The sequence below is a fragment of the Mus caroli genome, unplaced genomic scaffold, assembly GCF_978045245.1.
Source record: "Mus caroli unplaced genomic scaffold, Mus_caroli_1 scaffold_10, whole genome shotgun sequence".
Lineage (NCBI taxonomy): Eukaryota > Metazoa > Chordata > Mammalia > Rodentia > Muridae > Mus > Mus caroli.
This window is the reverse complement of record NW_028227265.1, coordinates 95,238,656-95,266,244: the sequence shown is the minus strand read 5'-3', so window position 1 is coordinate 95,266,244 and position 27,589 is coordinate 95,238,656. Positions and strand designations below refer to the sequence as shown.

Sequence of the window (27,589 nt, the reverse complement as noted above, 5' to 3'; positions counted from 1 at the left end):
AAAAAAAAAAAAAAAAAGGTGGAGCTGGAACCCCTGCCACTGGTGGGTCACACAGAGACTGGAAACGAAAAGAACACCAACAACAAACCAAAGGGCCACTACACTGGTTATTTACACAGACTGAGACGGTACAGGAAGAAAATTACAACAATTACAACTCCAGATGCTGTTGTCAGAACAGTCTAGATTTCCTCAAAGCTGGCTTTGTAAGTTCTTGAGAGACCTTGTCAATCAAAGTACCTTTTAGTTTTGTAGGTTATTAAGGACAAATATTACTACCACAAAGATAAGATGAGCTTAAAACACTGGGAGGGAGCAGAAGCAGGCATCACACACATGACTAGTCTCAGTGCTCTGTGTAGTGAATACATCTACTATACCGCACGGTCACCTTCTCGCTCTATGCTACGAGCTTTAAAAACCTCAGTTCCTGCCTTCCTTTCACTGTGGCATTTTCTAGTTTTTCTTCCTACGCACTGGGGGAGAGGCTCACGGATAACTCATCACCAAATTGAGCTAACAAAGGGCATTCAGGGCCACTTGAGAAGGATAGCAGAAGAATTCTGAAAAATGAGAACAAACTCTGAAAGAAAGGTGGAGGGGAGAGGAGCTAGGAAGTGAACAGTGTGTGTGGGGTGTGTGTGTGTGTGTGACAACTACCTCTATAGGGTGAGTGTCTTTATGGGGTGAGTGTCACCTCAATTTTGCAGAATTCTGGAAGAAGTATAAAGTTGGCCACACAACCTGACCACACTGGATCTCACAGAAATAAAATCTTCAGCTTCCGACAAGTTTTAAGTTTCATCTGTCATAGTATATACTTTAAAATGATTTAAAAACAACTTCTACACCACTCAAACTGTACACAGTATCACATACTATGAACCCCACACAAGTTCGGCAATCCCACCAGTGTTACTCCAACCAGGTGACCTGGAGGCTGAAGAGCTTTGTGTGAGAGAAACTGGAACTGACTGGCTACATCAACTCCACTAAATGTGACAATATTACTTATAAAATATACCCCATAAAACACACTTACCAGGTATGAAATGAACATACACGCCCACTCACCGACACATTCCAAATATTAAGAAGTGGATTCATATTTCACTGCTAGATTAGAAAAGGTTAAAAAGTTTCTGCCATAGATAAGGCTTTTTCAAACAGGAAAACCATAGTTGTCTATTAACTGCAGAATGCTTCAGTTGGCTGAAACAGCTTCACGTTTTTAGGGCGGTATTTTTTAAGTGATCTTTTTCATGCGCTGGATGTAGTCAGCAGTTGTTTGAATATTACTGTCATAATCACCCTCATTTCTGTGTCACTGCCTTAACATCAGAGGCCAGTCTTCAACTTTCTGATCCATGAAAATTCTTACACCATTTCTGAATATTTGCTGAGTGATCCTATAGTCTGTAACTCTGTGCAAGATGATCTGCCCAACAGAAACACAGGACGAAGGCTGGCACACATGTGAGGTCTGGGTGCATGGGTGAAGGGACAGACAGCGAGATGTGCTTACAAATACACACACTGGTTTACAAGGCCATTTACAGGAATTCAGACGTCGACTGTTTAAAAGGGGAGAGGGAACAATGCCTAAGCACCCTTCATGCAACTGGGAATATATTGCAGTAGAAGAAAATTGGGACATTTACTGCATTCTAATGCTGTTTTCTGCACTAGACAAATGTTAATATCTGTTTGTAATAATATCTAGGATAATAAGATGTTAATGTATGCTTATTTGCTTGCCATATTCAAGTATTTCTCTATACATTCCAAATGCCCTTCACTATTCCAACAGCCAAGAGAAATGAGTGCAGTCAGAAGTGTGGAGCTCAGAGGAGCCTGCTGCCTTCCCGAGGCCATGTTAGTGCTGTTACTCTACTCAGGCTGCTCAGAGCTCTAACTGTGAGGGAGGGAAAGCAGAGTTAGAACCCAGACTGCACTGCCATTGTGTTTTTGCATAGAAACACTGGGCTCCATGCTGCCATCTGTTAGCAAACTGGCAGACTTCTGAGCAGAAAGTACATCAGGACTCAACCCCATTCCATTCTGATAAGAAAATAAGGGACCCCTGGAGTCCTATATAAGACTCGTGATGAAGAAAGGAAAAAGGTGAATGGGGCAAGCGCAGGAGCACTCTTCTAAGACTAGCTTTGCAATCTGGGCAGAAGCAAAGGTACAGGCAGGCGTGCCCAGAGTACTTATAGTTTATGCCTGAGTTAAGTATCCAAGCTGGCCAAAACAGGAAAGTGGCACTGTGGGGTCTCTGGGAAAGGCCTTGAAGAAGAGCTTGCAGCCACCTGCCTTCTCTCTGCAGCTCTGTTGGGAAGCAGGGTTAGTTCTACACCTGCCAGGAGTTCTACATAATGCACATACAAGAAGGTAAACAGCTGTCAGCTGAATGCCAGGCTTGTCTGTTCCAGAGGGCTTGTCTATGTTGCTGTGCAAGGCAATCCTAAGCAATCACCTTTTGCCAACTTGAATACACTCAGGATACCTTTGGTTTTCAAGTTCTGAAAATACCTATTAGCTCTACGGACCATTTATTTTTAATTTTTTTCTTTTTTTTCAGGACTGGTTCTTTTTAAACAGCTCGTTCATGTGCATTTTGTCATAGGTGGGTCACCATGAGACCACTAGCACTACAGCAGGCTTCCTTACACAGTGTCTCTACTCAGCTCAGAACATGAGCCACAGCCCTGGTGGTTTAGGGAACTCCTCAAGGTAAGGCCCAGGTTAATCCAGCTGTGTGATGGAGGGTCACCGTTCAGTTTATGTTTTACTATACCACAGTAGCTCGTTACTAAATTAAAATCACAGCCGTGTTTAGCATTTTAAACTAATTTCAGTTGGGCCAAATATTATAGCTACTAAAACTATACAGATGCCAATTTCTTCAACCCTTTGTTAACAGAAAGGAACAAAAGAGGGAAGGAGAAGAGCTCTCGAGCCAACATCCCATTCTGAAACTCTGTATGGTAATCTAGTTGCTATTAAACACGCAGCCAAAACCACAAGCACCCAGCTCAGGCCATTGAAACTTCAACAAAAGTGAAAACTGAGGCTAATTCTTGACTTCATTTTGAGGAACTCATTCAAGATATAACTAGAATATTCATTCACACTAGACTGGATGCCTAGTCCTAGCACTGGGCTCAAGCTAACAAAAGTTTAATAAATAGAGAAATGTGTATTTCAAGAACCAGAGAAACAAAGACAGTCACAGTTTTAATATGTTTGCATTAAAAAAAAAAGTTAAAAGAATTGTTTTCAGCCTTCCAATTGAAATGATTAAGTGTGTCACATAGTTTCCCTCTGTTTATGTGACTTCTGCTTCAGAGCTGAGCAGAACCTATACAGAGCAATGCATTCAATTCAGTACTCAGTTAAGGTCCACAGGGGACAGAAGAAATCGTGGCTTTGCTCAGTGGGGTGGCTCTGCTCGGTGGCGTGCACTTGGCGAATGCCATTAAAAGCAGCACTTTCACAAAGAAATGTTACTCTATCAGTGGCGTCTAAAAAAATAGGTCAAACTGCCTTTGGTTTCAACTTCTGTTTTCTTTGTCTAACTATATTAAGAACTTTGAAGAAATGGTTCAAAAACGGAGAGAAGGGATCTTTCTAAAGTATTTGATGAATACTACTCAAAATAAAGGCCAGATCAGGAGTAAACAAAACATCCTTGCAATTGTGCATATTTATCAGTAGGGCTTGAATCCTGGCTTTCTAATCTACAGGGAGAGGAGAGGAGAATGCTGGGACCCTGACTCTGGAGGTGCAGAGAGCGAAGCGTTTGCTGAGACATCCTGGGTCTGCCGGCTGCAGCCAGAGCCCTGGGCTCCTCCCTCCCGGCTCTCTAGCCATTCCACCAGAGAAGCAAAGTTCTAACCACCTCCATTAAACCTTTCCCTGATGCTCTTTTGACATCTGCAGCATGGTCCCAAGAGCCCTGCGGACAGCAGAGAGCAAACGGTCCACCTGGCTCTGGCTCTTTAGGTCAAAGAGATGTTTGTGCCCTTCCTTTTAAGATGGAAAGATGGGGCAGTTTATAAAAGGAAACTAGATATTGCTATTTTTCCTTTATGTTCACAAGAAGCAGAGATACAAAATCGAACAACAGGGACATGGGAACAGTGTCTTGCTCGGCTGCATTGCTAATGATTTTAGTCAGTGTGACTCTGTGCAAAATATCCCAGGAAGACTGGCTCATTTTCAAAGTAACAACAACGACAAGAAACATCAACAAATATGTTTGGCAAAATTAAAAAATGAGCCCACCCCATGTGTCTGTTATTCATGTGCCAAACATAACCAAGAAAATGTAGTGTATGAACCAAGAACGCGCGAGCCAGCACATTCTCTTTCCCATCTCTACATCTCGAGCAAAGCATCTTGCTTCAGAAATGGGTAACTGCAATGAAAATGGCCTGAGACATGTTCAAGACTGCCCGGCAGCCATTTCCTCAAAGGGATCAGGGCAGGTGAGTGTGCTTGGGACCCACTCTGCACTGTCACTCTAGCAATGCTTTATAAAAGACAGCTTATTTCTTGGCTGTTGGGATTTAGAGAATATTGATTTTTTTGTTGGAAGCAATCCACTGTACTCCAGTTGCAGGTTTGAATCACTCTGGCCTTTACCAGGGGTGATCACTAGGTCTTCTGCTCTGCTGCCGTTGCGGTCTGTGAAGGGGCTTCTGGCTTCATGATCTGGTAGGTGATGAGATATTCTGGATATGCCTGGAACGGTCAAGAAGGCAAACAACTCATTCCCCTTGAAGGTGCAGCACTTAAGCCTTACTTACAGCAGTCAGGCAAACCCCACCATCCATACAACTGTCTGCACAGTACTTCTACTTTTATTTTACCCTCTGAAGTGTTGAGGAATGGAAGCTAGCACCTTGCTCACATGAACTAACCACTCTATCTAGCAGCAGCACTGTAAAGCCTCAGCCTCACAGTTCTCTCAACACTGTAGGCTAGGTACCTCTGCTCATCCTTTACTGTAAAGCTATGCACCATTAACAGGAAAACTTCAGCATCTTTCCTCTTCACCTTATATAGTAGGTAGTCAAGAAGCCTATTAGGTCAAGTAATAATTCTGCTGTCGAGAGCTCAGATTAATCATAGGAAATGTTGTAGCCCCACACCCTAGTATCTAGAATGAGGACAGTCTAAGGTACCACAATCCACAGGGCAATGTAGGGATGACTCAACAGGATGTTTCTTTGTGACAGGGTCTCATGTAGACTAATTTGTTCTCAAATTTGCTCCATAGCTAGGGCTTGTTTTCCCGCCCTGCCTTCCGACAGCTGAAAGCAGCACACCTGGCTAGGGATGATCGTGGCAACCAGCAAGCACCTCTACTGGAGGGATAATGGTGCGGACTTAGGCTTGCATTTGCTGCCAGCTTTTGTCACTGTCTCTACAGTGACAGAAGCTAGTGAGACAGATTGGTTCCGGCATGGGAAGACTTCTTTAAAAGGAAACTGCTACCAGAGAAAGCTGATCTTAAAAGCAGGGAGTGTGCAATTCACATGAATTCTTCAACCCAAAAGAACGACAAAACTAAACCCAGCATTTCAGAGTGGCCATGGCTGAAGAAGAATATTTCTTAATTGGGCAAAGGGTTTGGAGCCCCAAAGAATTTATGCACTATTTGCATCAGACATAGAGATTACTAAAGGTATTAATAGTAATAATAATAATAATAATAATAATAATAATAATAACAACAACAACAATCATAATAGGGGTTTTTGAGATTTAAAATAAATAAAAATACAAGTAGTATGTTTATTGAATTTTTCTTTGTAAATCAGCACACATTTATGTCTTGGGTCTTCTTGGTTATAAGTGGGAACAGCAATACTGGCATTTGTTTTTGTTTGTTTGGTGAGAATTAAGTACAAAGGTCTTGGAATAGGATGGGTATAGTAAGAATAGAGTGTGTGTTGGGTACTATTAACATTATTATCATTATTATTCATTAGACTGGTGCCTCATAAGATGTCTCAGGACTTGAAAAACAAAACACATAAATATGCTTTTTAAAAAAGTCCTGTCTATAGACATGTAAGCAGCATTATCATGATAGCCTTTCACAGTCCAGTGCACTCTGCTCTGAATCTAAGCCACCAATGATTTCCATCAGTAACTGGTCAAACTGGAATGATCAGAGTCAATAATCTCTCTGGACTCTTGAATCTGAAGGCGCAATAACTGTTCTCTGTGGCTCTCTTTAAGTCACACTGCTTAGCTGAATGGCTTTAAGGCAGAACTTTAATTCTTGTTATCAAAACAAGCTGTGGCAGACACTTCTCCTTTATAGTGGAGAAAGGGAGATACTGCTTAGATGGTTTAATTGTTAGGGGAATTATGTATTCAGCAGTATAGGTTTAAGGCCTCACGATGTGTGATACACTATGGTGTGATGCAGAGCCCTTGCTACAGGGTGCAGACCATCTGTCTGGGGATCTACACCAGCCAAGAACAATGTAAGACTGTCCACAGTGGCACATGCTACACACTAAAGCTCCGAGGGTAAGCTGCTGCTGCCCTTTGCCCCAGTGAAACGGCCTCTCTCCGCACTTGGTGTAACTAACGCCTTGTTTCTGCTTACAAAGTTACTTCAGCAGGAGTCAGGGCCAGAAACCTGGATTTTTGGTAGCATGTAAAAGACTCCTGACACATGTCCATTTTAGTCAGATAGACTCTGAGATTCTTGCAGCATGAATTACTATAAGTTCCTCCGCTGAGGGCTCCAGGGCCATGATTAGGAGACAGGATTGCTGCTGCATACAGTTTACTAATCAATCACACAAAGCCTAGAAGACTTTAAATCGAGAAAATCATTTAGCTGCAGGATTAGAAAGGCTAGAATGAACCAAAAAGTCTTATTACCCACCAGGCCATTTTAAACCATACTACTTACAAGATCACAGAGGAGAGACATCTGTTCTAAATTCCTAAAAGTAACAACTCACTTTGGGCTACTCAGTTCGAGAACCCACATTTCTAATGCTAAAACTAAATCTAGTCTAAAGCTCCATTTTCTTGTCCGAGAGATAGCATGCTTTCTTGAATGAGATTCTGGATACTTGGAAAAACAACGTTTACAAACCATTCTATAGTATTTTCTTTTCCGCCTTCAGTAAACCAGCACTGTACAAATCATTTCAGTAAAGCAGACAAAACCTTGGCAGTGCTGGGGGTTCTTTCTCTGTATACACATTTCCATTACTATTGTTTGTCCTGCCAGTGCCATTTTGGATCCCCAAGAAGGTGACAGAATTAACTATACTGTAGCCCTCTGACTCTCAAGGATGTGGGACTCTGATCAGAATAATAAGGATTCCATTTATGTAACCAGCCCATGTCGAGCAGGTCTATTCAGAGGCATGCTGTGCCTGCAACAACTGTGGATAGTCTTCAGTATGGCTCCCACTCTTGTATGTGCTTAGTGACTTGTTCGTGCTGAGTGATGATCAACATACCTGTTCCCCTCTGTAGATGACATATTCAGCATAGGCTAGCCCATTGACACTTGGTCTACCGATAACCGAGTGATGGCCTGGGGGTGCATGGGCCATTTTCATGGTGCTGAATTGCAGGAAGGACTTTCCAAGGGTCACTCTACAGAAAAGCATTTGTCTAAAGGGAGAACAAAAACAAATGAAAACGCTTTAAATCTTATTCTTAAGAATTGTTATTTATTTATATACACCACAAATGCTGACCCTATCCAGGTCCCCCCTCCCAGAATTCCTCCCAACACTTTAAATCTTAAAATTTTACTGTTAGGTTTATTAGCTTTTTATAGAAAATTTCATAGAATGCAAATTAATTGAAATGCTACTTTCAAGTCTGTGTGTAGTAATGGAATTAAATGTGATATACTGGTTTACTATTTAGCAATTCAATATCAAGTTAGATCAACAGTTTAAGGCAGTTTTGGAGTAGCCTGGGACTGTGCCAAGTGCAAACAGACCCTGCTGAGAGCCGAGCTTTTACACGGATGCACAAGCATAAAGCAACAGAGCCTGAGATTGACACTGTGAGCTGTGTGTGTGTGTGTGTGTGCGCGCGAGTGTGGCATGCTCAGAGGGAAGAGGGCAGTCTCACATGTTGGCTGTGCCTTCTACCTTGTTAAGAGACAGAGCTTCTTTGATGATCCTGCCTGTGTATAACCAGACTGGTCGGCCCGAGAGCTTTGCAGGGACTCTGGGCAAGTTCAAGGCTCACAAACCACTCACGCTATGCACCTGGCGTTTATATAGATTATGGGGACTCAAACTTAGGCCATCATGCTTGTGTGGCAAAAGTTTTTACCCTAAGCCATCTCTCCAGATAAGACTAGGCTTGACTCATCATGGGTAAATAGTAAAAACTGGGATGGCAGAGTAATACGAAAAGTGAACCAGGAACAAAAATATGTAGCTTAAATATATGACTGAAAATCTAATACCTAACTGAAATTGCAGCAGATGTTAAATGTTGTACAGGATAAGAAAAAACTGGCAGGGTGGTAATTATAAACTATAGCCACCAGTTTAAAACTAGTTGGTACCTGTTTTTTCTTTTATTTTTCTGGTTTTGGTTTTTCAAGAGGTTTTTCTGTGTAACCCTGGCTGTTCTGGAATTCACTCTGTAGATCAACCTGGCCTCAGACTCACAGAGATCCCCCTGCCTCTGCCTTCTGAGTGCTGGGATTAAAGGTGTGTGCCACCATGCGCAGCTGGCACCTGGTTTTCTAAATATAATTTTCCTGACTAAAGCCATGCATTCATTTCCACAGTTGCTTCTGCACTCTAAAGGCAGAAGTCTCTGACAAGGATACATGGCTGCAAAGCCCAAGGTAATTATTATCCATTCCTTTAAAAAAGTCAACCCTAAAACACTACACATTTTAGCTATTTAGTACAATTAGTCACACTGTTAAATACAATGAGTCACATTGTTAAATATAAACAGTTTGTAGTAATGGAGTATGAGCATTGTGTTGTTACTGAGTCCTGCCTAGCTGGCTTTTTGAGCTGGATGTCACTGGTGACCCTCTGGGATACAGGCTTGCTATCTAGTGTATTTTCTTGTAGGTCTTGTAGGAAAAAAATAGGTCTCACTCTACATTATGAATAGCCTTTATTTATTTTAAAGCTTTATTTTTATTTTCTATTGTATGACTGTTCTGCCTACATGTATGTATGCGCTTGGTACCCAGAAGGGCCAGGAGGGACAGTGGCATTCCCTGACACGTGTACCTGGAGTTACAGATGGACGTTTGCCACCATGAGAATGCGGGAACTGACCCCAGACTGACTGCAAGAGCAACCGGGAACTGACCCCAGACTGACTGCAAGAGCAACAGTGCTCTTACCTGCAGAGCCACCTCTGCAGCCCCCAAAGGAGGCTTCCTCAGGTCCACCTTTACAGTCATGGCAGCAGTCTGCTGTCAGGAAGTAGATTTTGTCACTGTCCATCTGTTATACAATACAATACTTGACCTGACAGGCCTTGGTCTCCTGTTTTCTGATTTCAGGAGCAAACCTGGTCTGCAGGACTTACTAAGTCAGCACAAGAAGAAGCGAACGAGCAGGTGCGGATGCTGCCTTGCTTCCTGCTTATGGTATTTTGTAGATGCAACAACTAAGAAACACAGGGATGAGCGCCTGGGGAGCAAATGTTGGCCCACACGAGGAGGAGCCACAGATGTCTACTCCTTTCCTCCACAGGAGCATCCGCGGCTCTGACACAGCCGTTTCTAGAGCGTCTCTGAAGGCATCTCATGCACTGATAATGCAGCCATGGCCAGCGTGCTCCCCGGGCTCACCACTGCGTGCGCTCTGCCTCCTTCCTGCTTCCCAGGGACAACCCTTGCCAATGGCGTGCCAGCTGCAGGTGTTTGCTCAGGCTCCATTTCTAGGAGACCCTGGCTAGGACATAAACTTGTGTCTAATTTTACTGAGCGCCCATTAATCCTCAGCTAAGTTCACTTTGTTGTTCATTTTAGGTTTACTTTGTCTCCATGGAAGGCATGCTGGGACACCGCTATCCTTGGGAATTTCTGTTTCTAACCACAGCGCTCTAAGTGGAGAGCAGTTTCCTTCTGACCGTATGGCATCCATCTTAGAACTGGGATGACCAGATAAAGAATAATGCAACTGCAGATCAATTTAAAGGCATTTGTTATAAGGAATTTTAAGATTACATTTTAAGTTATTAGCTGAATCATAAGATACCTTATTCACATAACTTATGAAAACATACAATTGAGTGGCTTAAACAGCAATGTACGGCACTGAAACTTTTCAAATACTCATGGCCGGTAAGGGCTGGCTGCTCCCCTCAGGGGAGGTGATAATACACTATTGCTGCTTTGGTAAATGAACATGGTACAAACTGCCATGGAGCTATTTCCGTGTATACCTGTCTACAGCACTGCTCTCCATCTTAGAGAAGCTTTTTGTAGGAGGCAGCAGTCAAGGCAGTATAGAACTGGTCAGAGTCCTGAGAGCAAGCAACTGTGTGTGCTCAGCTCTGAATGGGACACTGCCATCAACCTTCTCCAAGGCTCAAGGAGCATTGTGGAGGATGGGGTGGAAAGAAGAGAAGAGCAAGCAGATAGGGTGGAGCTGTGACATGTGGCCTTAGGGTAGCATGGCCACCAGAGTCATGAAGTCACAGCAGCTATGGTCACCCACACTGGATCAAGCCCATCCGTACTTCAGCATAAGGCTGCACCCCTAAGCGGAGGAGCTCCTGGTGAGTGAGGGCTGTCGGGAGAGGAAGTTTATTTTTCTTTGGGGGTACAGGTATGGAAAGTCACCCACCTGCAGTTGGAACCCCACACTCATGCACATTCCAGCAGCTCAAATGAGAGACTCTCCAAAACTCACAAGGACATGAAGGGAGAGGGGAAAGCATTGGCGGGATTAGGGGTAAGTATAGGGGGCTCAGGGTTGGATACAGTGTGCACGTGTATGACTGCAAACAACTGCACTACATTCCGATCTTCTTGCTCACCAGTGAGAAGAGAAACACTACCTTCTCCAGCTTCGAGATTACAAAGTCCTACTTTAAAAAGCTGATATTCATCTGTTTGCTACCAATTCCCAAGCTGATATTCTGAAGCTGGGCTTTCCAAGGGAAATTATTATGGCCCTTAAATCAAATACACCACTAGCCGCATCGGCAATGAGACTTGAATCTAGTCTCCTACCTTGACCCTGTATGTTCAGATATGGCAGTGGCTAGAAGGGCTCTGTCTACTGTGAGCACTAAGAGGTCTCTGCACCTGACGGAGGACTGAAATGCAGTTCCACTGCCACCTACAGAGCACACAGGTATCTGGTCTGGACCACTGCACCCAGCGCCACAGTCAAAGGTTAGTTGAGGGTGACAACCATTGCAGTCAAGGCAGGACGCTCACCTGTGACATATATAACATGATCTGTCTTTGTGTGTGGGACAGCCTGTTCCTCCTCCAATTCCATAAACATACTGATTGCTTTTTGAGGAGTTTTCAGCAAAGTAAATTCCAGCTCCAAACATCCCTCCAATGTATGCATGTCGCTCATCAAACCCTTTATGAATAATTGCATTAATGAAAGGAGAACCTAAAAATATAAAGGTGGAAACATTAGTTTTTCAACACTTAGCCACTTACTATTTTCACTGAAATCTAGTAATGTTCACAAAGAAAAACAAAAACCAGAAAACTGCAGGTGGCTCAACTTGGAACTGGAGTTTAGCAGCAAATTCAGACAGTCACTGGCATGGCACAGGTTTTGGGAAGCCTGTGCTAACATGCATAGCATTAGGAAACTAGGCATTATTTCAACCAAAAAAGTGCAAACAAGTCATTCCAACATAAGGTCATCAACGGATCCCCCGTCTTTCCCCACTGCTGACAGCCCGATGCAGGCAGCGCTCACCGTGGAACAGCATGCGCTCATTGTGATGGTTGTGGTTCTCCTCAGACACCTCCTTTTGTCTGTGGCAGAATCTCTCCCTCAGCTTCTTATTCACAACTTTCTGAATCTTCATAAAGGACAAAAAATACTGTTTTTAATTAAATGTACATTTTGATTTGAAAGGACATGTAGTTTTTCCTTTGGTGGTATCAATTTTGGGTTTTTTGACTGACACAGTATCTAAGTCACACTATCAGTGGAATTCAGTTAATATGCTAGTGACTCAGTTATGTGGTGTCTCCTTGCTGCTTTCTGTGTGCCCATGAATGTGAAGCCAGAACCAACACTGAGAGTCTTGCTCTGTTACTCTGCACCTTATGTGAGACAGGTCCCTCCAGGAGCCTAGGCTTACCACTGGCTAGACTGACCAGTGGGGCTTTAGGATCTCCCACCTCCATCTCCCAGCATTGAGACAATGGTGCACACCACTGTGTCTAGGCTTTACCTGAGGGGGGGGGGGGCTCCAACTCAGCTCCCTAGAGTTTGTGTAGCATACATTTTATCACTAAGCCAAACCAACCAACCAACCAACCAACCAACCAACCAACCAACCGCTCATGGGTTCTTTTGATATACCAGTATAATTCCTGTAAGTCAATTAAGAAAGGACTAAACCAATTTTTAGCAGATGTAATTAACCTTCAAGATAACCTCTGAAAAAGCAGATAATAGCAACATAGGTTTTTTTTTTCCTGTGATTTAAGAGATAAATGCATTCTGATCTCATCAATAACAAGTAGATTGACAATCCAGGTCTTTAAAAATGCAGTTTTCAAGTGATTTAAAATGAAGTTACTGCTGTTGAGGGTCCAAATCTGAGGAGGTAACAGGTGGGGCTGCTGTGGTGCTGACCCCAGCGGCCTTTATGAAACCCTTGGGGCTTTGCTGTTCTCACTGTGCTGTAGTTTCTAGCCCAGGATGGTCTTGATGTTAGAGGTTGTAGTGAAGAGAACAGCATTTGATTTTAGGACAATGAATAAGTGTCTTTCACAATCTGAATTTTTCTTCCCAAATTCCTAGAGTTGGTTTAAATGTGTTAGCTTTGCAGTCCGATTCCCCCAGAACAACCAGCAGGCTTACTCGAATGACGTTGTATCTGTTGAAGATGCCGCCAGCGTTCCCGCCGTCTCTGTGCTCTCGAATAGTGCTCTGCATCTGTAGGGCAAAGGGAAACAATTAACTCCATCAGAGCCAGAAGAGAGCATTCCTTCTGCTGTCTCTAGATAATAGTTCTTCCATCTGTTTCCCTGGTGAGTCTGAATCTCAATCAGGAGTTCACTACAAATTTATTTTAACAAATTTAATGAGCATTTGTAGTGAGAAAATAGTCATAAATACTAATGAAAGCATTTTCTGATACAAATTTTGAAAGATTTGTTTTTTGTAGACACAACAGGGAAACTGAAAAATAATAGCACTTTAAAAATGTATAATTACTTTGTTATTAAGAATGAAAAGAAATTGAATAAGTCAAACTAAAATGATATTCAATTGATACCACATTAGATAAATGCTAAAAATAAATATTTTAAAAATATTTTTTGTTTCATTTTATCTCAGTAGTCTTTGGAATCTTGATACAGCAACTCAGGCAAGGGAAGCTGAGTAAACTTCACAATGAACAGAATAACCTTCTGAGCACTGCAAACTCTCCCACTCTCAAACTTTAATAATTATTATGGAAAAACCTTTAGTGTCTTGGGCTATGGGCAGAACATCTGCTAAGCATGTGTGAGACCCTAGGTTTCTAGGCAGCATCACAAAAATGCCCCAAGTTTCTGACACCTGAGCTCTCTACCCATGGCTCCATCTGCAAGGTTGTGTAGCCTGTATCTTACACGACCAGAACTTACTATGGAGACAACCAGACCATGAGGCCCTAGAAGTCATAACGTCTTTCTGATAACCTAACGCAAACTGAAACCATCCTGGGCTCCCTAAGGTGACTTCCTAGCACTGAATGGAGATGACATGGACACTAGTTAAAAAAAATAAACCAAACAAACAAAAGAAAATCCTTAACTACAGGCAAACCCATGTCTGCTTGGTGTTTGTATAATAATAGAATGAGAGCTTAATCACAATAATGGAGTTAGACATTGCATTAGGGGAAGAAATATAAGCCATCAGCAGAAGGGGAATTTCTTCCTTTTTAAAAAAAAGATTTATGTGAGTACACGGTTGCTGTCTTCAGACACACACCAGAAGAGGGCATCAGATTCCCATTACAGATGGTGTGAGCTACCATGAGGTTGCTGGGAATTGAACTCAGGACCTCTGGAAGAGCAGACCGCTGAGCCATCTCTCCCGCCTGCTCTCACAGGAAGAATTTCTATGTCATCTTTCTACAAGGAGGTTCAAAGTAGTCTTATTATATAATGCTTAGAGTAATTCTGATTATGGAAATTAACTGAGATCAGGCACATTGCTAAAAAACAATAATTATATAAACAAACAACCCCCAAAAAACAAACAAACAAACAAACAACAACAACAAAAACCCTAGAAAGTGTTTTCTGTCTATGAAGCAAGATTCTTGCCCCTATCAATCTTAGGTGCATTTTACTGTATGAAAATGCTTTAAAAAGGTTCTTACTTATATGACTTAAAACTGACAAAATCTATAGAACAAAAAGATGGAGCTATTCGCACATAGGCTTGTGACGTGGATGCAATGTGCATGGTTTTAGTCTACAGTCACATTTAAAGGCTGGCTGCTGCCTCGTGTCACAGGCCACGTGACCCTGTGACAAAGTAAGGTGAGTTCTTTCCCTGGAAAAACCAGTCTTAAGAGAACGAGGGTAAAGGAAACCGTGCTGATGTCTGTTACCTCCTCTTCTACTGATTGATATTCTTTATCTTCTGGAGCAAGATCCAGCAAAATAGTTCCCTGATTCACACAGTGAAAAGTCAAATACGGATTGGTGCCTGCAGAAGAGAAAAACAAAAATACAAAGTACATGTCCGTATCACTTGGGTTCCACACATTTATGGGAAACTTGGCTATAAATAACTGACAGCTTAGAGCAATCTACACTATTTTCAATCTCCACCTCAATATACAGTCTGTAAGCAGATATTCCAAAGGCACAAGAAGAAAGAAAGTGGTAAGGGACTTCTCCCCTCCCATGAACCCTTTCTACACAGCAGGGCTCAGTACCTACTGACCTGAACTCCACCATGAACATAGCTGATGTCTACACAGAAGAGAAACAATGCTGAACTACAATGGGATGAGTTCTACAATACAAGAACTACCCTCTAAACCTTTCAGGAATGGCTTGAAATGGCCACCGACATAACTTATCTCTGTTCATTTATAAGGTTGACTAAAATAAATGTTTTAAAAAAAAAGTCAAATTCAAACCCTCTCCATTTTGGCTGCCTGTACTTTTATCAGCTCCATAGATACATGGTACTTCTCTTTGCTTCTCTCCTCTATGGAAAGTGTGTCTAACAAAGAGATTTGCAGAAAACACAGAAGTAAAAGAGGAGGCCCGTGGCAGCGAAGGACGATGGGAATGTGGTCCTGAGAGCAGCAGAAGAGCCCAAGGGAAGGCCAGATAGGCCAGGCTGTGAAAAACCATGGAGTAAGTGTCTGATTTTATCCCGAACACACCAGGGACTGAGGGGTTAAAGGCATGAGGAGAGGTTGACAGGCTTGCGCTGGAGCCCCTTGGTGGCTGTGGAGAAGGCAGTGAGGGAGGTGAAGGTACAGGCTGGGAAGGGGCTGCACAGTGACTGAGGCCCAGGAGAGGGAGGGACTGGTGGCTTGAGTTAGGTAAAAGCAGGGGTAAGGATGAAGTACAAAGGCGTGAGAAGTGGGGGGAGAGGGAAGAGCTCAGGCTTGTCTGGCTAGACCTGAGGAAGGCAGGGAATGCTGTGCCAGTTACCTGCATGTGCTCTGGGGACAGACTACCCAAGCCCAAAAACCAGCCTGATATTTCTTTACTAAGTTCTGAAAATAAGTTCCCCCAAGTAGCTTACCTTGTTGTCCACCTAAAAGTCTTTCAACACCCTTGATCAACTTGTGGCGGTGTCCATATGCATTGATGCCTATTTCTTTCAATTCTTCATGACCCATATCAGCCAACACATCTAGCGTAATCTGAAAGTTACATAAAAAATGACATTACAGGTTTCCTTTTATAAACCGTGCATGACCTTCAAGCTGCCTAAGAAGGCCCGCAATCTCCTAGCTCAGGAGAAAGCCTCCCTCATTTGCTTGAAGCAGATATGGAGATTGAGGCAGGAGACCTACTGTGATGGGAAGACGGGTGATCACCGCCATGTCTTTCTGACTGCAATTCTGCCATCTTTTGTTTGTCTCCAGACAGACAGATCAGCAGTCTGAAATTCTGTATCTTGTGGGTAGGAGAAATGAACAGCAGAGGGGACGGGAACATTTGAGTTTGTCATAGTGTGGCAAAAGCAAGTCAGCTTTAGATGAGAAAGTTCCCAGTGCCAGGAAACCAGCAAGCCAGGAGTCAGAGGCCTTAGGAGGTAGGCTGATTTAAAGTGTGGTCATTCTATAAGAGACATCAGAAATCCCAATTTAGAGAACAGGAGAGAGATGGTGTTTAAGTTCATAAACTGTCAGGTTAGCAATGCTTGCTGACTAACAGGCATTCAATGTCTGTACACAACAGCAGCCTTTGAGTCTCGGTGACCTGACAGTCTCAGCTAGCTGACTTTCTCAGGCCTTTGTGGACCACGGTAATTGTGACTCTGCTTCCACCCAGTGGCAAAGCTCTGAATCACTTTCTGCCACATGTCCAGAGGATAAACACATTGCCCTGTCTCTTTCTTTCTTTGGAGAACTGAAATATCCTTTTATAGACATTCTTTTTTCTAACTCATTTAAGGTTTATATCACTTCCTTAATCCTTACACTAACATAACAAATTAGACCCAAGGTTTGATTTTTACTGTGAAAATGAAGTCCTTTACAGTGAGTGGGATCATCTGTGTTTATTCTCTGAAGTAATTTAGCACATTAAGTGGCCATTGAAGAAATAATTGTTTCATAGTACAAAATCTGCCATTCACTTCTAATCACGCAAAGGAAGTTTTCAACAGAGCTTTCAGAAGACAGCAACATGGAAATAAGCACCTTTGAAACAGAACAGTTTACACAACAGGAGTCTGTACATCCTAAGGCAGATCTGATTCTAATGTAATTTGTGAGCCATGCAACTGGTACCATGTTCTTCTAGAGATTTTATCTTTCAGTTTAGATATGGTTGACAATAAAAACACGGCCTGATATATATGAGGTAACTTTAGGTTACAGACATCAACATCTTCTTAACTGCTATTCAATAGTGCATAGCTGAAGGGTGTCAAAGTCAGGCTAGAAGACAACACCCCAAGGGATATTTCTAATCATGCTCTAGAGAGGAAATGAAGTGTAACACACAGACTTCCAATCACAAAATGAATATAAAAACCCTTGCCCAAGCCCCCTGCACCAGAGAGGAACCTGGAGTTACTCCACTCCCGTTTACAGAGCGGGGCGGAGGAGCCAGGCTCCTCCCTGTACGGAAAGCCGCCCCTTACACAGCTGCTGAAGATCCTGTCTCCAGCATTGGTGCTCTGACTTCAACTCCCTTCTCCTTGGGTATGAGCTACACTTATACACTGACTAGTTATTAATATGATTTTTAATATGATACAGTGGAAATGACAGGACAGTACTTTCCCCTCTATATTTAATTATGTTATTTATCACTTTTAAGCCTCCAGTGACTTATCTGGTGGGAACAGTTAGAGAATATGTTTGGTATTTGGAAGAAACCACAAGTTTGCTCCTCAAGTTCCTGTCTTGGGGTGAAGGGGGTTATGCATATCTAGCATACATTGATATAAAATCCTTATACTAAAGTCTACTCATTCATAAGATAAAATGGCCCTGCATATAAAGTAAATGCTATGTCTATAGGGTTGCTGCCTGCTCTGAAGATTCGCTTGTTTACCTGGGATGTGATGAGAAAATTAACGATTATAAATGAAAAGGCCTTTTTTTCCCTTGAGTGTGGTGAGTTGTAATCATATTTACAATGAATTCAATGAGTAAGACCTTTTATAGAATGTATATGGTCAGTTTCTGTGAAAATCCAACTCAACTGCTACGGCAGTTGAGTTCCAGAAATTATAATGTAAATTAAATTTTCCTTTCCCATAAACAAAACATTTTAGGTAGGAAGCTATAGTCTAAGTGTGAGAAGATGTTACACAATGCTATAGTTAACTAGAAGGAATTTTGATGATTATTTCTAAAGTGTCTATGGAATAAGACAGCGCAGAGACTTCTGAGAAGGAACTGTGAAGGTGGAGCTGAGAGTGTGATGTACTTAAGAACTTCTAGGACACAAACTAAAAGAACTACCTCGCACCTCACGAGAGGGAGAGGGGTATTCCCAGGCAGGACGAGAACAGCGGAATACACTATACAAGGTGTCTCAGCAAACACAGTCACAGCAGGGATAAGGGGACACAATGATGGGTCACATGCTTGCTGATATACGTTACCAGACTGCTACACAATATTTATGACAGAAAAGAAAATTCTAAAGGTTTGCCGTGGAAGAATTAAGTAGACTTAATATTTTATACCTGAAGACTAGACAGAACATCTGCACTTGAAATAATAAACACAAACTTAATTGTCTGCCCAATGGCCCAAAAGACAGTTTCGATACATAGAAAGGCACACCACTATCTAGAGGAGAGGGCCTACAGAAGGTAATATGTATTAAGTGAAACAATTAACATCTTGACTATGAAAAAGATATAGAAATGATTTTGGACAAAAGAAAATCAATGGGACATCGATTTACTCAGAAGAAAACTGCAGTAAAAAGAACAATAAAACTGATAAAAAGGATAAGCTGACTGAAGACTGAATCATTAAACTACTAAGTCAATAACATGAGAAACACGCACAGGAGGTCAGCTCCTGACCAAGAGAGCATGCGGCAGGCGGTAAGAACAAGCGGATGAAAGCTCAGAAATAACGGTTCTCAACAAGAGGTCGGTGGGTTCCTTGTTGGAACTGGAGGTTTTTGGCTTATTAGACCAAGGTGTGTGTGAAGTTTCACAATTCCTGCGGACATGAGTCAGAATGAAGAGGCACCTGTGTTCAAACAGCGACAAAGCCCCAGTTTACAGGATTCTTACAGCACATCTCTAGTCCAGAATATGATTGGACGACAGGGAGAGGAAGTTCTGATAGTCACCCAGGAGGGCCCAAGTTTAAAGGAAGTGTCCCAGTAAGAGGCACGTGAGAAGGCAGACATGGGACAAGGCATTGTGCCAACAGCAGCAGAGACTGGAGTAAGGTGGCCTATGCGTGACCTAAGTTGAGGAGGCTGGAAGGGCAGGGAGCAGATTCTTCTAGAACTGCTACAGGGAGTGCACCCTGACGATCTGATTTCAGTCTTCTGAGAGAAAAACATTTCTGTTAGGCTAGCAAGTCTATGGTCATCTGCTATGTAGCTCACCAAACTCAGTACATATACTGACTAAATAACAGACTTGTGCAAAACAAGGTAAAAACAAACCTGAAACAAACAGATTGAACACGGGGTAGATTGTGGAACATAAGTCACCAAATAAAGATGTAAAGAGGGCCCTAAAGCTGACTAGACTTTAAAAAGACATCAACAGCCATATTCTACTGCACAAGCTATCCTCCCTGCCAGAAAGGCTGACATGGGCATAAGGAGGTACCTCCACCTGGGAAATGGGGCACTGGGTCTGAGTGACTCCCCATCCTAAAGTTCCATGTCCACCAGTAATATTAAATTCAGTTTCATCTTCAGTGTTTACCATGGAGCATGGGAGTAAGAACTCATGACCCTCGACAACAGTCTGGCAAACAGAAGAGCTCTCTCTAGTAACACAAGAAGATGAGCTCATAAATGCCAGTTTCTTTTGGAAACAACAACAACAAAAACCAGAAAAACTGAGAATATTCTTGACATAGTTTCTTGATCTAAGCTCACCAAGTGCTCTCCCAGCAAGCTGTACCCTTCCTTCTCACATCTAACCTGACACAGACTGCACTGAACAAAACTGGTCACAGAGGAAGGGTGGCTCTCTGAACTGTCAGTGTTGGAGATGAGCGCAAAGTGCTGGGCTCCCTGGCTTCTCTACACATATTTCAGGCAGCTAACAAGCAAGGTAAAAACATACACATGAGGCAGACTGCAGAACACTATAAGTCACAAAATAAAGAGAATACATAATACAGAAAATAAACAGCTGCGAAGTTTATGAAGTCAATAACGCAGTAGCTGAAAGAGCACGTGAGCGCTTACCTGCTCTGTTTCAAAAATGTCCCTCAGGTGCTCAAGGCCAAGGCTCTTAAGGAACTGGCTGATGTTCATGTCAAGACCTGCAACTAAAACAAACAGTAAAATCTCTTAGAATTTCCTAATTCTATGCAAGGTCAGCATTTATGTATAACCCTATTTTTTGACACTTGCCTGTACAGATGATTTCACATGACAAAAACCAATACCAAATATGTCAATTTAAATCAGGCACTTCCAAGTTATGCTGAATTTTCTCTTTGGCATAGCAACAGTACTTACATTAATTCTAATACACATAGAACTAAAATATAGATGTATATATTAACTATACAGGGAATATAATTTCTACCACCTTATTTTTTATGTCTAAGACATCTATTTTTAGTTTTGTGTGTTTTTATGCTTGAGTATCTGCATGCTAAGTGTTTCCCTGGGAGCCAGCTGAGTACATTGGGTTCCCTGAAGCTGGGGTGAAGAGGGTTGTGAGCTAACCAGTATGGGTGGTGGAAACTAAACCAGGTCCTCTACAAGAGCAGTACCTAGGCTCCAGACCATAATTGATAGAATTAGTACTTTTAATGTATTAAAAGAAAAGAAAAAAAAAAAAAAAGGTACCAGTTACTATTTTGATTTATTCTTTTTTTTTTTTTTTTTTGGTTTTATGAGACAGGGTTTCTCTGTGTAGCCCTGGCTGTCCTGGAACTCACTCTGTAGACCAGGCTGGCCTCGAACTCAGAGATCCGCCTGTCTCTGCCTCCCCAGTGCTGGGATTAAAGGCGTGTGCCACCATCACCCGGTTTGATTTAGTCTTTTTAAGAATTATTTTTATTTATTTCTATGTGTATGTGGAGGTCAGAGGTCAATGTTGAATATCTTCCTATCTATCTATCCATCCATCCATCCACCCACCCACCCACCCACCTACCTACCTTTGAGAGAGAGCATCTTACTAAACCTGGAGCTCACTTAGCAAGTCCCAGGAATCCTTTTTCCTTCCCCTCCCCCCTCACATCCTCCAATCCTGTCTTTGACATAGGGCCTCATCACGTAGTCCTGGATGACTTTGAACTCAAAAGTTTAGAGAGGGGCTATCTTTAAGCTTTCAATAATAAAAAGGAAAAAGTAACCGGTCCACTAAAGTGTACAAACAAGGATTCCCAGGGGTACACCTACCTTCTCCTTCCTTCCTTTCTGCACCCGCAGCACCATCCCCTGCATTGGAGGCCCCTCCTACAGCCAGATCCGTTAACGGGCCAGTGAGGTTATCTATGCTGCTGGCAGCAGAGAGGCAGGAGGGGGTGGACGCTGGTGAGATCAGAGAGGCACTAACTACAGTTGCCTGAGGTTTAAAACAGGTAGGTAAGGCCTCAGGGGGCATGGCATCAATCAGCAGAGCCCGGATGTCATCAGCCTAAAAATGATTAAAGAAAATACAAAAACCATTATTAATGCTAAGATTTTCACCACGTACCAAATGTAAAGACACAGACATCAGGCAAGGACAGTGACAGTGATTTTGGTATCAAATGTCGAGTGGTGGCTGGAAGAGTCAGACAAGGGTTAGTGAAAGTAAAGGAGGCTGATTATACACGAGATATCATTGAAGTACAGAAGGAACTGAGAGGCCATGTGGTTTTGGCTATCAAGATTTCCAGGAAGAATGCCAACTCCACCCCATGAAGTGCCAGTTGAGCCCTGGAAGGTAAGGTCATGCCTGGAATCCTAATGTACAACAACCACCCTGCAACAAGGACTTACCGTCGCCAGATCTAAAGGTGTCTGACCTTCCTGGTTCTTCATGGTTGGGTCTGCACCATGTGCTAGGAGCAGGGCACATAATTGCGTCCTTCCTTTCTGGGCGGCTTCGTGAAGGGGAGTAAAGGCCCACTTATCCGTTGCGTTTACACATGTGTTGTATTTTATCAGTAACGCTGCTATGTCAACATGCTGAGAAAATCAAGAGAACACGGACACTGAAGAAGAAAGCCACCCAGCCGAATTTGTCAAGTATCCTTGCTATAATTTCACCATCCTAGGCCTCATCCTTAATAGAAACTTCTTAATAACAAACAAACAAACACAGCCCTCTCCTGTGCTTTGGACTTGTCTCCTCGTCAGCTATTCTTTTGCCTGTCTAGGCTGGTCTCTAACTACTTATTTCCAAAGAAGAGATCAGGAATTCCTAAGACAGGCATGGTACCCCTGATAACATGATAATGAAGATGGGAGGAGGTCTGTGCAGAACCACTAGGATTCTGCTGAGGACAGGCTAGTTTATCTAAATGCTTTAAGAGTTTTTGGATTATGAGAATATCATAAAACTAACTTTGCAGTTTATGTTTAACTTCTAACAAGAAAGCTCTGTAGGATTCTATCAGAATCACTTCCAAAACAACCAACCAACCAACCAAACAAACAAACAAACAAACAGCCAACCAAACAAACAACCCCAATTTATCTTCTTTACGCAAAGGATGTGTTCAAAAAGCAACTTCTGCTGAGTTCGTCTGAAAGCGCGGCATAACTTCAAACGATTCCTCAGATGATAGCACAAGTTACTTAAGTTGCGTTTCCTGCATTTTATTAAGAGGAACACAATTTTGTAGACTAATTTGCATAGACTTCCAAAATTAGTCCAAAACGAGTTACAGTTTGTATAAATGTGGGCGTATAAATGAGCTGTGTGTTCAGTATGCATTGTTAAACTTACTTATGTTGAATTTACAGTGTCTTTAGTGAAACCAATTACAAGCTTGCTAAATTGGCTGGCAAATGTCTACAAGACCAATGAAGAGGAAGGGATATTACTGAAATAGAGTCAAACACAATTCTTAAGCTTTTCCTTCTTTTTAAGTAGCTACACTTCTGGAGCAAACCACAGTAACTGAGATGCACAAGTGAGCTGCAGCTTAGCTCTCGTCACCTGGGCAGGACCAGAGGACTGGGTGAGAAGGCCAAGATCAGGAGCCGACTCTACTGTCCTCGAGAAAGGCACTAAGCACTGACTAAAGACATGGACTCAATGTTAAAAAGGTGGGCGAGAGAAGAGAATGTGGGCTCCAGCCAACCCATCTCATTGTATATGCCGTCTACTACTGTGATGGCAAGAAACCATCAGACAGAATCTATGTATTAGGGAAATAGCTGCAAAATGAGAAAGTGGAGAAAGAAAATCAATCTGCCAGATGATTTATTCTTATAAAATCACATGCTTTTGGTAAGGAATATCAGTACTTTTTTATATGTATTAATATCACAGAAATTAACTATCCTTTGTATGTATAGATAACTAAACATACTACAATACAAAAGATACTAAGCAGAATAAAGCGCATTGCCATAAAGAAAATTCTCATGAAACTTTAAACTTTAAGCTCAAACTTGTGGTTTGATGACAGTAGGAAAATGCTCTCTATTTTTTTTTTCTCATTTGCAGATAGAAACGGAAAGCAGGAGCTGTGGATCCCTACAAAGTAGCCTTGCTTGAAGATGAAGAGTGGGAGGAGCCACTCTGTCTATCACCTGAGCATCCGGTACGGGAACTTTGGTCAGGGAAGGCTATGCACACACGCAGAGAGCAGGACCATCCTTCATGTCTGACTTATTTCTACCGCGAAGCATCAGCCCGAGCACCTCGCCTACCACCATTTCTGACAAATGGCATCAAGGCACTGCCATGTGCCCCACTCCTGTTGAACACCATTTAGTGTCTGCAAAGATGGCTTTGCACTTTTACGTGGCAGTTTGATCCCTTAGCTGAATGCTATTCAATTGTGTGCAAACTGCTTAACCACTTGGCCGGAGCCTTCTGAGATTGTAGAGATAACTGTAGACAGCTAAATTCCATACCCACTTAGGAGCCTCCTGGCCTTAATAGTTTCTAAAACCTATCTGAGGTAGAGGCAAGATTTATATATGACCCACTATACCATGATTACTGTGTTAGATTATGTGCAAAGTCACAGAGAGCTTTCAAAGCTCATCAGAAAGTAACTATAGGGACGGTATGACAAAGCTTATATATATAGATGATTGAGCTGCACTCAACTCTGCTGCAAGTTGGCCATCTGTTCCTTAACATGCAACCCATAATTAATAAGGCATTAAAGCCAGGGAAGGCTTCTAGACGTTCACTGTGGCACACTTACCCCATAAGACGCAGCGTTGTGAAGTGGGATTAGCCCTCCTTTGTCCTGGGCATTGACATCAGCCCCATGCTCTAGAAGGTACTCAGCTACTTCCAGGTTATTGTAGCCTGCTATTAGAGGGAAAGGCGCACGTCAGGTCAGGAGAGAGAGATACGACTCACACATATACCAGCAAAGACCAGGGAAATTGAAGATTTTAATTCCTTTTCTTCAAAAGCTAATACTGACTTCACATAATTCAGTCTTTACGTAAGTGTACACCACGTGCTGGTTTCACTCACTGGTACCGCAGGCACCGAGTGTGAGTGGGAAGGTCCTAGGACAGTCTACAGGAGCTGACCCTCTTGGCTGACCATGTGAGTTGTGGGACTTGAACTCGGGCTGTGAAGATTGTTGAAAAGTACTGTCACCTGATGGGCTATCTCACTAACCTCATTCACCTTTCACGCCCAGTGGCTAAGTGCCTGGCACACAGTATATTGGTATCTAGCTGAAGGGACAGTGAGATGACACAGTGACACTTACCTGCCAGGTGGAGAGGAGTTGAATTTCTGCCCTGGGTGTCTCGGCAGTTGATATTCTCTGGAGTACAAAGCTTCTGCACTCTGGCTAGGCAGCCCTTCTTGGCAGCATCCAACAGGGCAGCATCCCCCCTCAGTAGGTCCTGAATATCTGTGTCTCCTTCTTTGACCAGATCTAGGGGCGTATTTCCATCTCTGTTCTTCTTAGTTGGATCTGCTCCATGCTGTAAAGACAAAAACCAAACGGTTCACGTGTGTTTGCAAGTGGGTAGGTAGCACATACAGAACTTAATTCATTTACTCTTGGTACCACACTCAGCTGGAAGGAGACCTATCCCACATTCACTTTGAAAATAGGAACGTAAATTCTGTTTTATTTTGTAACTGGGAGGATACGGGGGAACTTTTGCCTTTCTATGACAAACTTTCCCCAAGACTTGAAATTGTCTTTGAAAATATCTTATTTCTTATAATGGCCTAGATGTGAATTTCGGCCAGACTTCAGTTGCACTACACACTTACACACACACACACACACACACACACACACACACACACACACACAAAGAGAGAGAGAGATTGATTGATTGATTGATTTTTAATGATGAAACTAGGGTCTCACACTTGGTCACTAATCACTCCACCATTGAATTATGGTTCCAGCACAAATTGGACAAAGATATTTAGGCAGCATCATGAGAAAGAAATAAAGGAATCTATACAGGAAGAAAAAAACTGAATTCTAAATGACATCAATTTAAAAAAAAGTTTGATAGTTTAAAAGTGTATTTCATGATGTATAAATGTACTTTTAAAAAAACTACCTTGGTTTAAAAAAAAAGCTGTACCTATAAGCCAAGAAGTTTTAATATAGACCTGATTCAGAAAGCTGTTCACCCACTGTAAAAATTAAGAATAAGCTAGCCAGATATGGTGGCATACACCTTTAACCCCAGCATTTCTGGGGGCAGAGTCAGGCAGATCTCTGTGAGTTCCAGGACAGCCAGAGCAACAGTAAGACTTTCTCTTAAAAAATGAATGAAGAAACAAATAAACAAAGCACAATATTCAAATTAGACAACGTATGCATAATATCCTATAGGTAATTTTTAAAAAGTATCTAGTGGTAATACTTGCTATATATATATTATGCTATTACAGTATTGAATATAAACTGGACTTACATATAATAACAGTATTTTTTCTCTGGTTAAGAAAAGATGAGAATCCACACAGATGTATTGCAAGACATGCATGTGACGTGAGTATGTGATATTTAGTAAGAAATGAGTTAACAATACTATTAGTTACGACAGCAGCAATATTGGCCTCAAAGAGCATGCCTGATGGAAAAGTTCCTACGGCCACTTTAATACTAACACTACATTAGATAAACCGTGTAAATTAAACCAACATTCCCAAAACCTTCTTGGGTGAAATGACCCCACTTAGTCAATTCCGAAAGACCTATCAGGAACTAACCAGAGATAGCCCTCTTAGCACTTGTAGATTACAACAGATTAGTTTTCAAAAGCAGTAACTAAACCCAGGCTGCTGCTTCATGTCTACATACTTTTAGAAGGAGTTTGCAGATTTCATATTTTCCCTTGGCTGCTGCTTCATGGAGAGGGGTGAATTTCCACAGGTCGGCCACATTGACTGAAGCTCCGTGCCTCACCAAGAGCTCGGCGACCTCGTAGTGTCCATAGGAGCAGGCATTGTGAAGGGGAACCAAGCCACTAAACAAAAGGAAAATAGTCACAAGACAAATATTTCAGCTGAAATAATTTGCATAACGGTGGACAGTCTCAGTACTTGGGAGGTAAAGGCAGGAGGTCAGATCACCCCAGCTGGAGGGGCGTTTCCACCCAGCACAGCCTATGTGAGACTCTGCCCCAAACCTTCCTCCTAGTCACACGCGTCTGCGGCTAAGTACTGAGAACCCACTTACACAGAAATACTTCCTCTTTGGTCTCTAACATGGGCCCCATTTCTAAGCAGGGACTAATACTTTTTACTAGTTATTATTGTGTGCACACATACGTGTGTCACGATACACGTGTGGAGGGAGGACCACCCTGTCAAGTCAGGTCTCTCCTTACACTTTATGCATGGTCTAGGGATCAAACTCAGGACAGCAGCTCACACAGCAAGTGTCCTTACTTGCTAAGGCCCCTCACTAATTCAAACACTCATAATTTAAAAACAAACAAACAAACAAACAAACAACTTTTCAATATAAAGCCTTCTATCACAGCAATCATTAATCTTGAAATACAATATATATTGATTTATTCTTATCGCTCGATCTACTCATCTATTCACATTTGTGTGTGTGTGTGTGTGTATGTGTATGTATGTGTGTATCACTCATAGAATTAAAAACATACTTTATTTCTGGTAGCACTAGGATTAAGAGTCAGGGTCTCACGAATGCTAGTGGCACTCTACCACTGAGCTATACACACCCAGACCTCTCAGTTTAAATATAGGTTTTCCTAAACTCATTCCATAAGCCAAGAAGGCACCAAGTTCAAATCCTACTGCCTCAGCCTCCCAAATGGCTGGGACCCCAGGTCTGCTTAACACAATCCTTTCAATTCTTACTTGCACCCTAGCAA

At 42.3% G+C, this 27,589-nt stretch overlaps 1 protein-coding gene across 1 annotated transcript in view; it reads right to left on the bottom strand.

Annotated features, from left to right (window-relative positions):
* Tnks (tankyrase) overlaps positions 1 to 27,589 on the bottom strand; it is a 141,223-nt gene continuing 113,634 nt past the window's right edge. The window contains exons 15-27 of the mRNA XM_021169245.3: positions 26,542 to 26,707; positions 24,973 to 25,192; positions 24,448 to 24,557; positions 22,058 to 22,246; positions 21,473 to 21,710; positions 20,303 to 20,385; positions 15,969 to 16,089; positions 14,812 to 14,909; positions 13,062 to 13,136; positions 11,943 to 12,048; positions 11,438 to 11,624; positions 7,506 to 7,662; positions 1 to 4,749 (exon numbers count right to left, since the gene is read on the bottom strand). Coding sequence (XP_021024904.1) covers positions 4,663 to 4,749; positions 7,506 to 7,662; positions 11,438 to 11,624; positions 11,943 to 12,048; positions 13,062 to 13,136; positions 14,812 to 14,909; positions 15,969 to 16,089; positions 20,303 to 20,385; positions 21,473 to 21,710; positions 22,058 to 22,246; positions 24,448 to 24,557; positions 24,973 to 25,192; positions 26,542 to 26,707 — 1,837 coding nt within the window. The 3' untranslated portion in view covers positions 1 to 4,662. The remainder of the gene's footprint in view (positions 4,750 to 7,505; positions 7,663 to 11,437; positions 11,625 to 11,942; positions 12,049 to 13,061; positions 13,137 to 14,811; positions 14,910 to 15,968; positions 16,090 to 20,302; positions 20,386 to 21,472; positions 21,711 to 22,057; positions 22,247 to 24,447; positions 24,558 to 24,972; positions 25,193 to 26,541; positions 26,708 to 27,589) is intronic.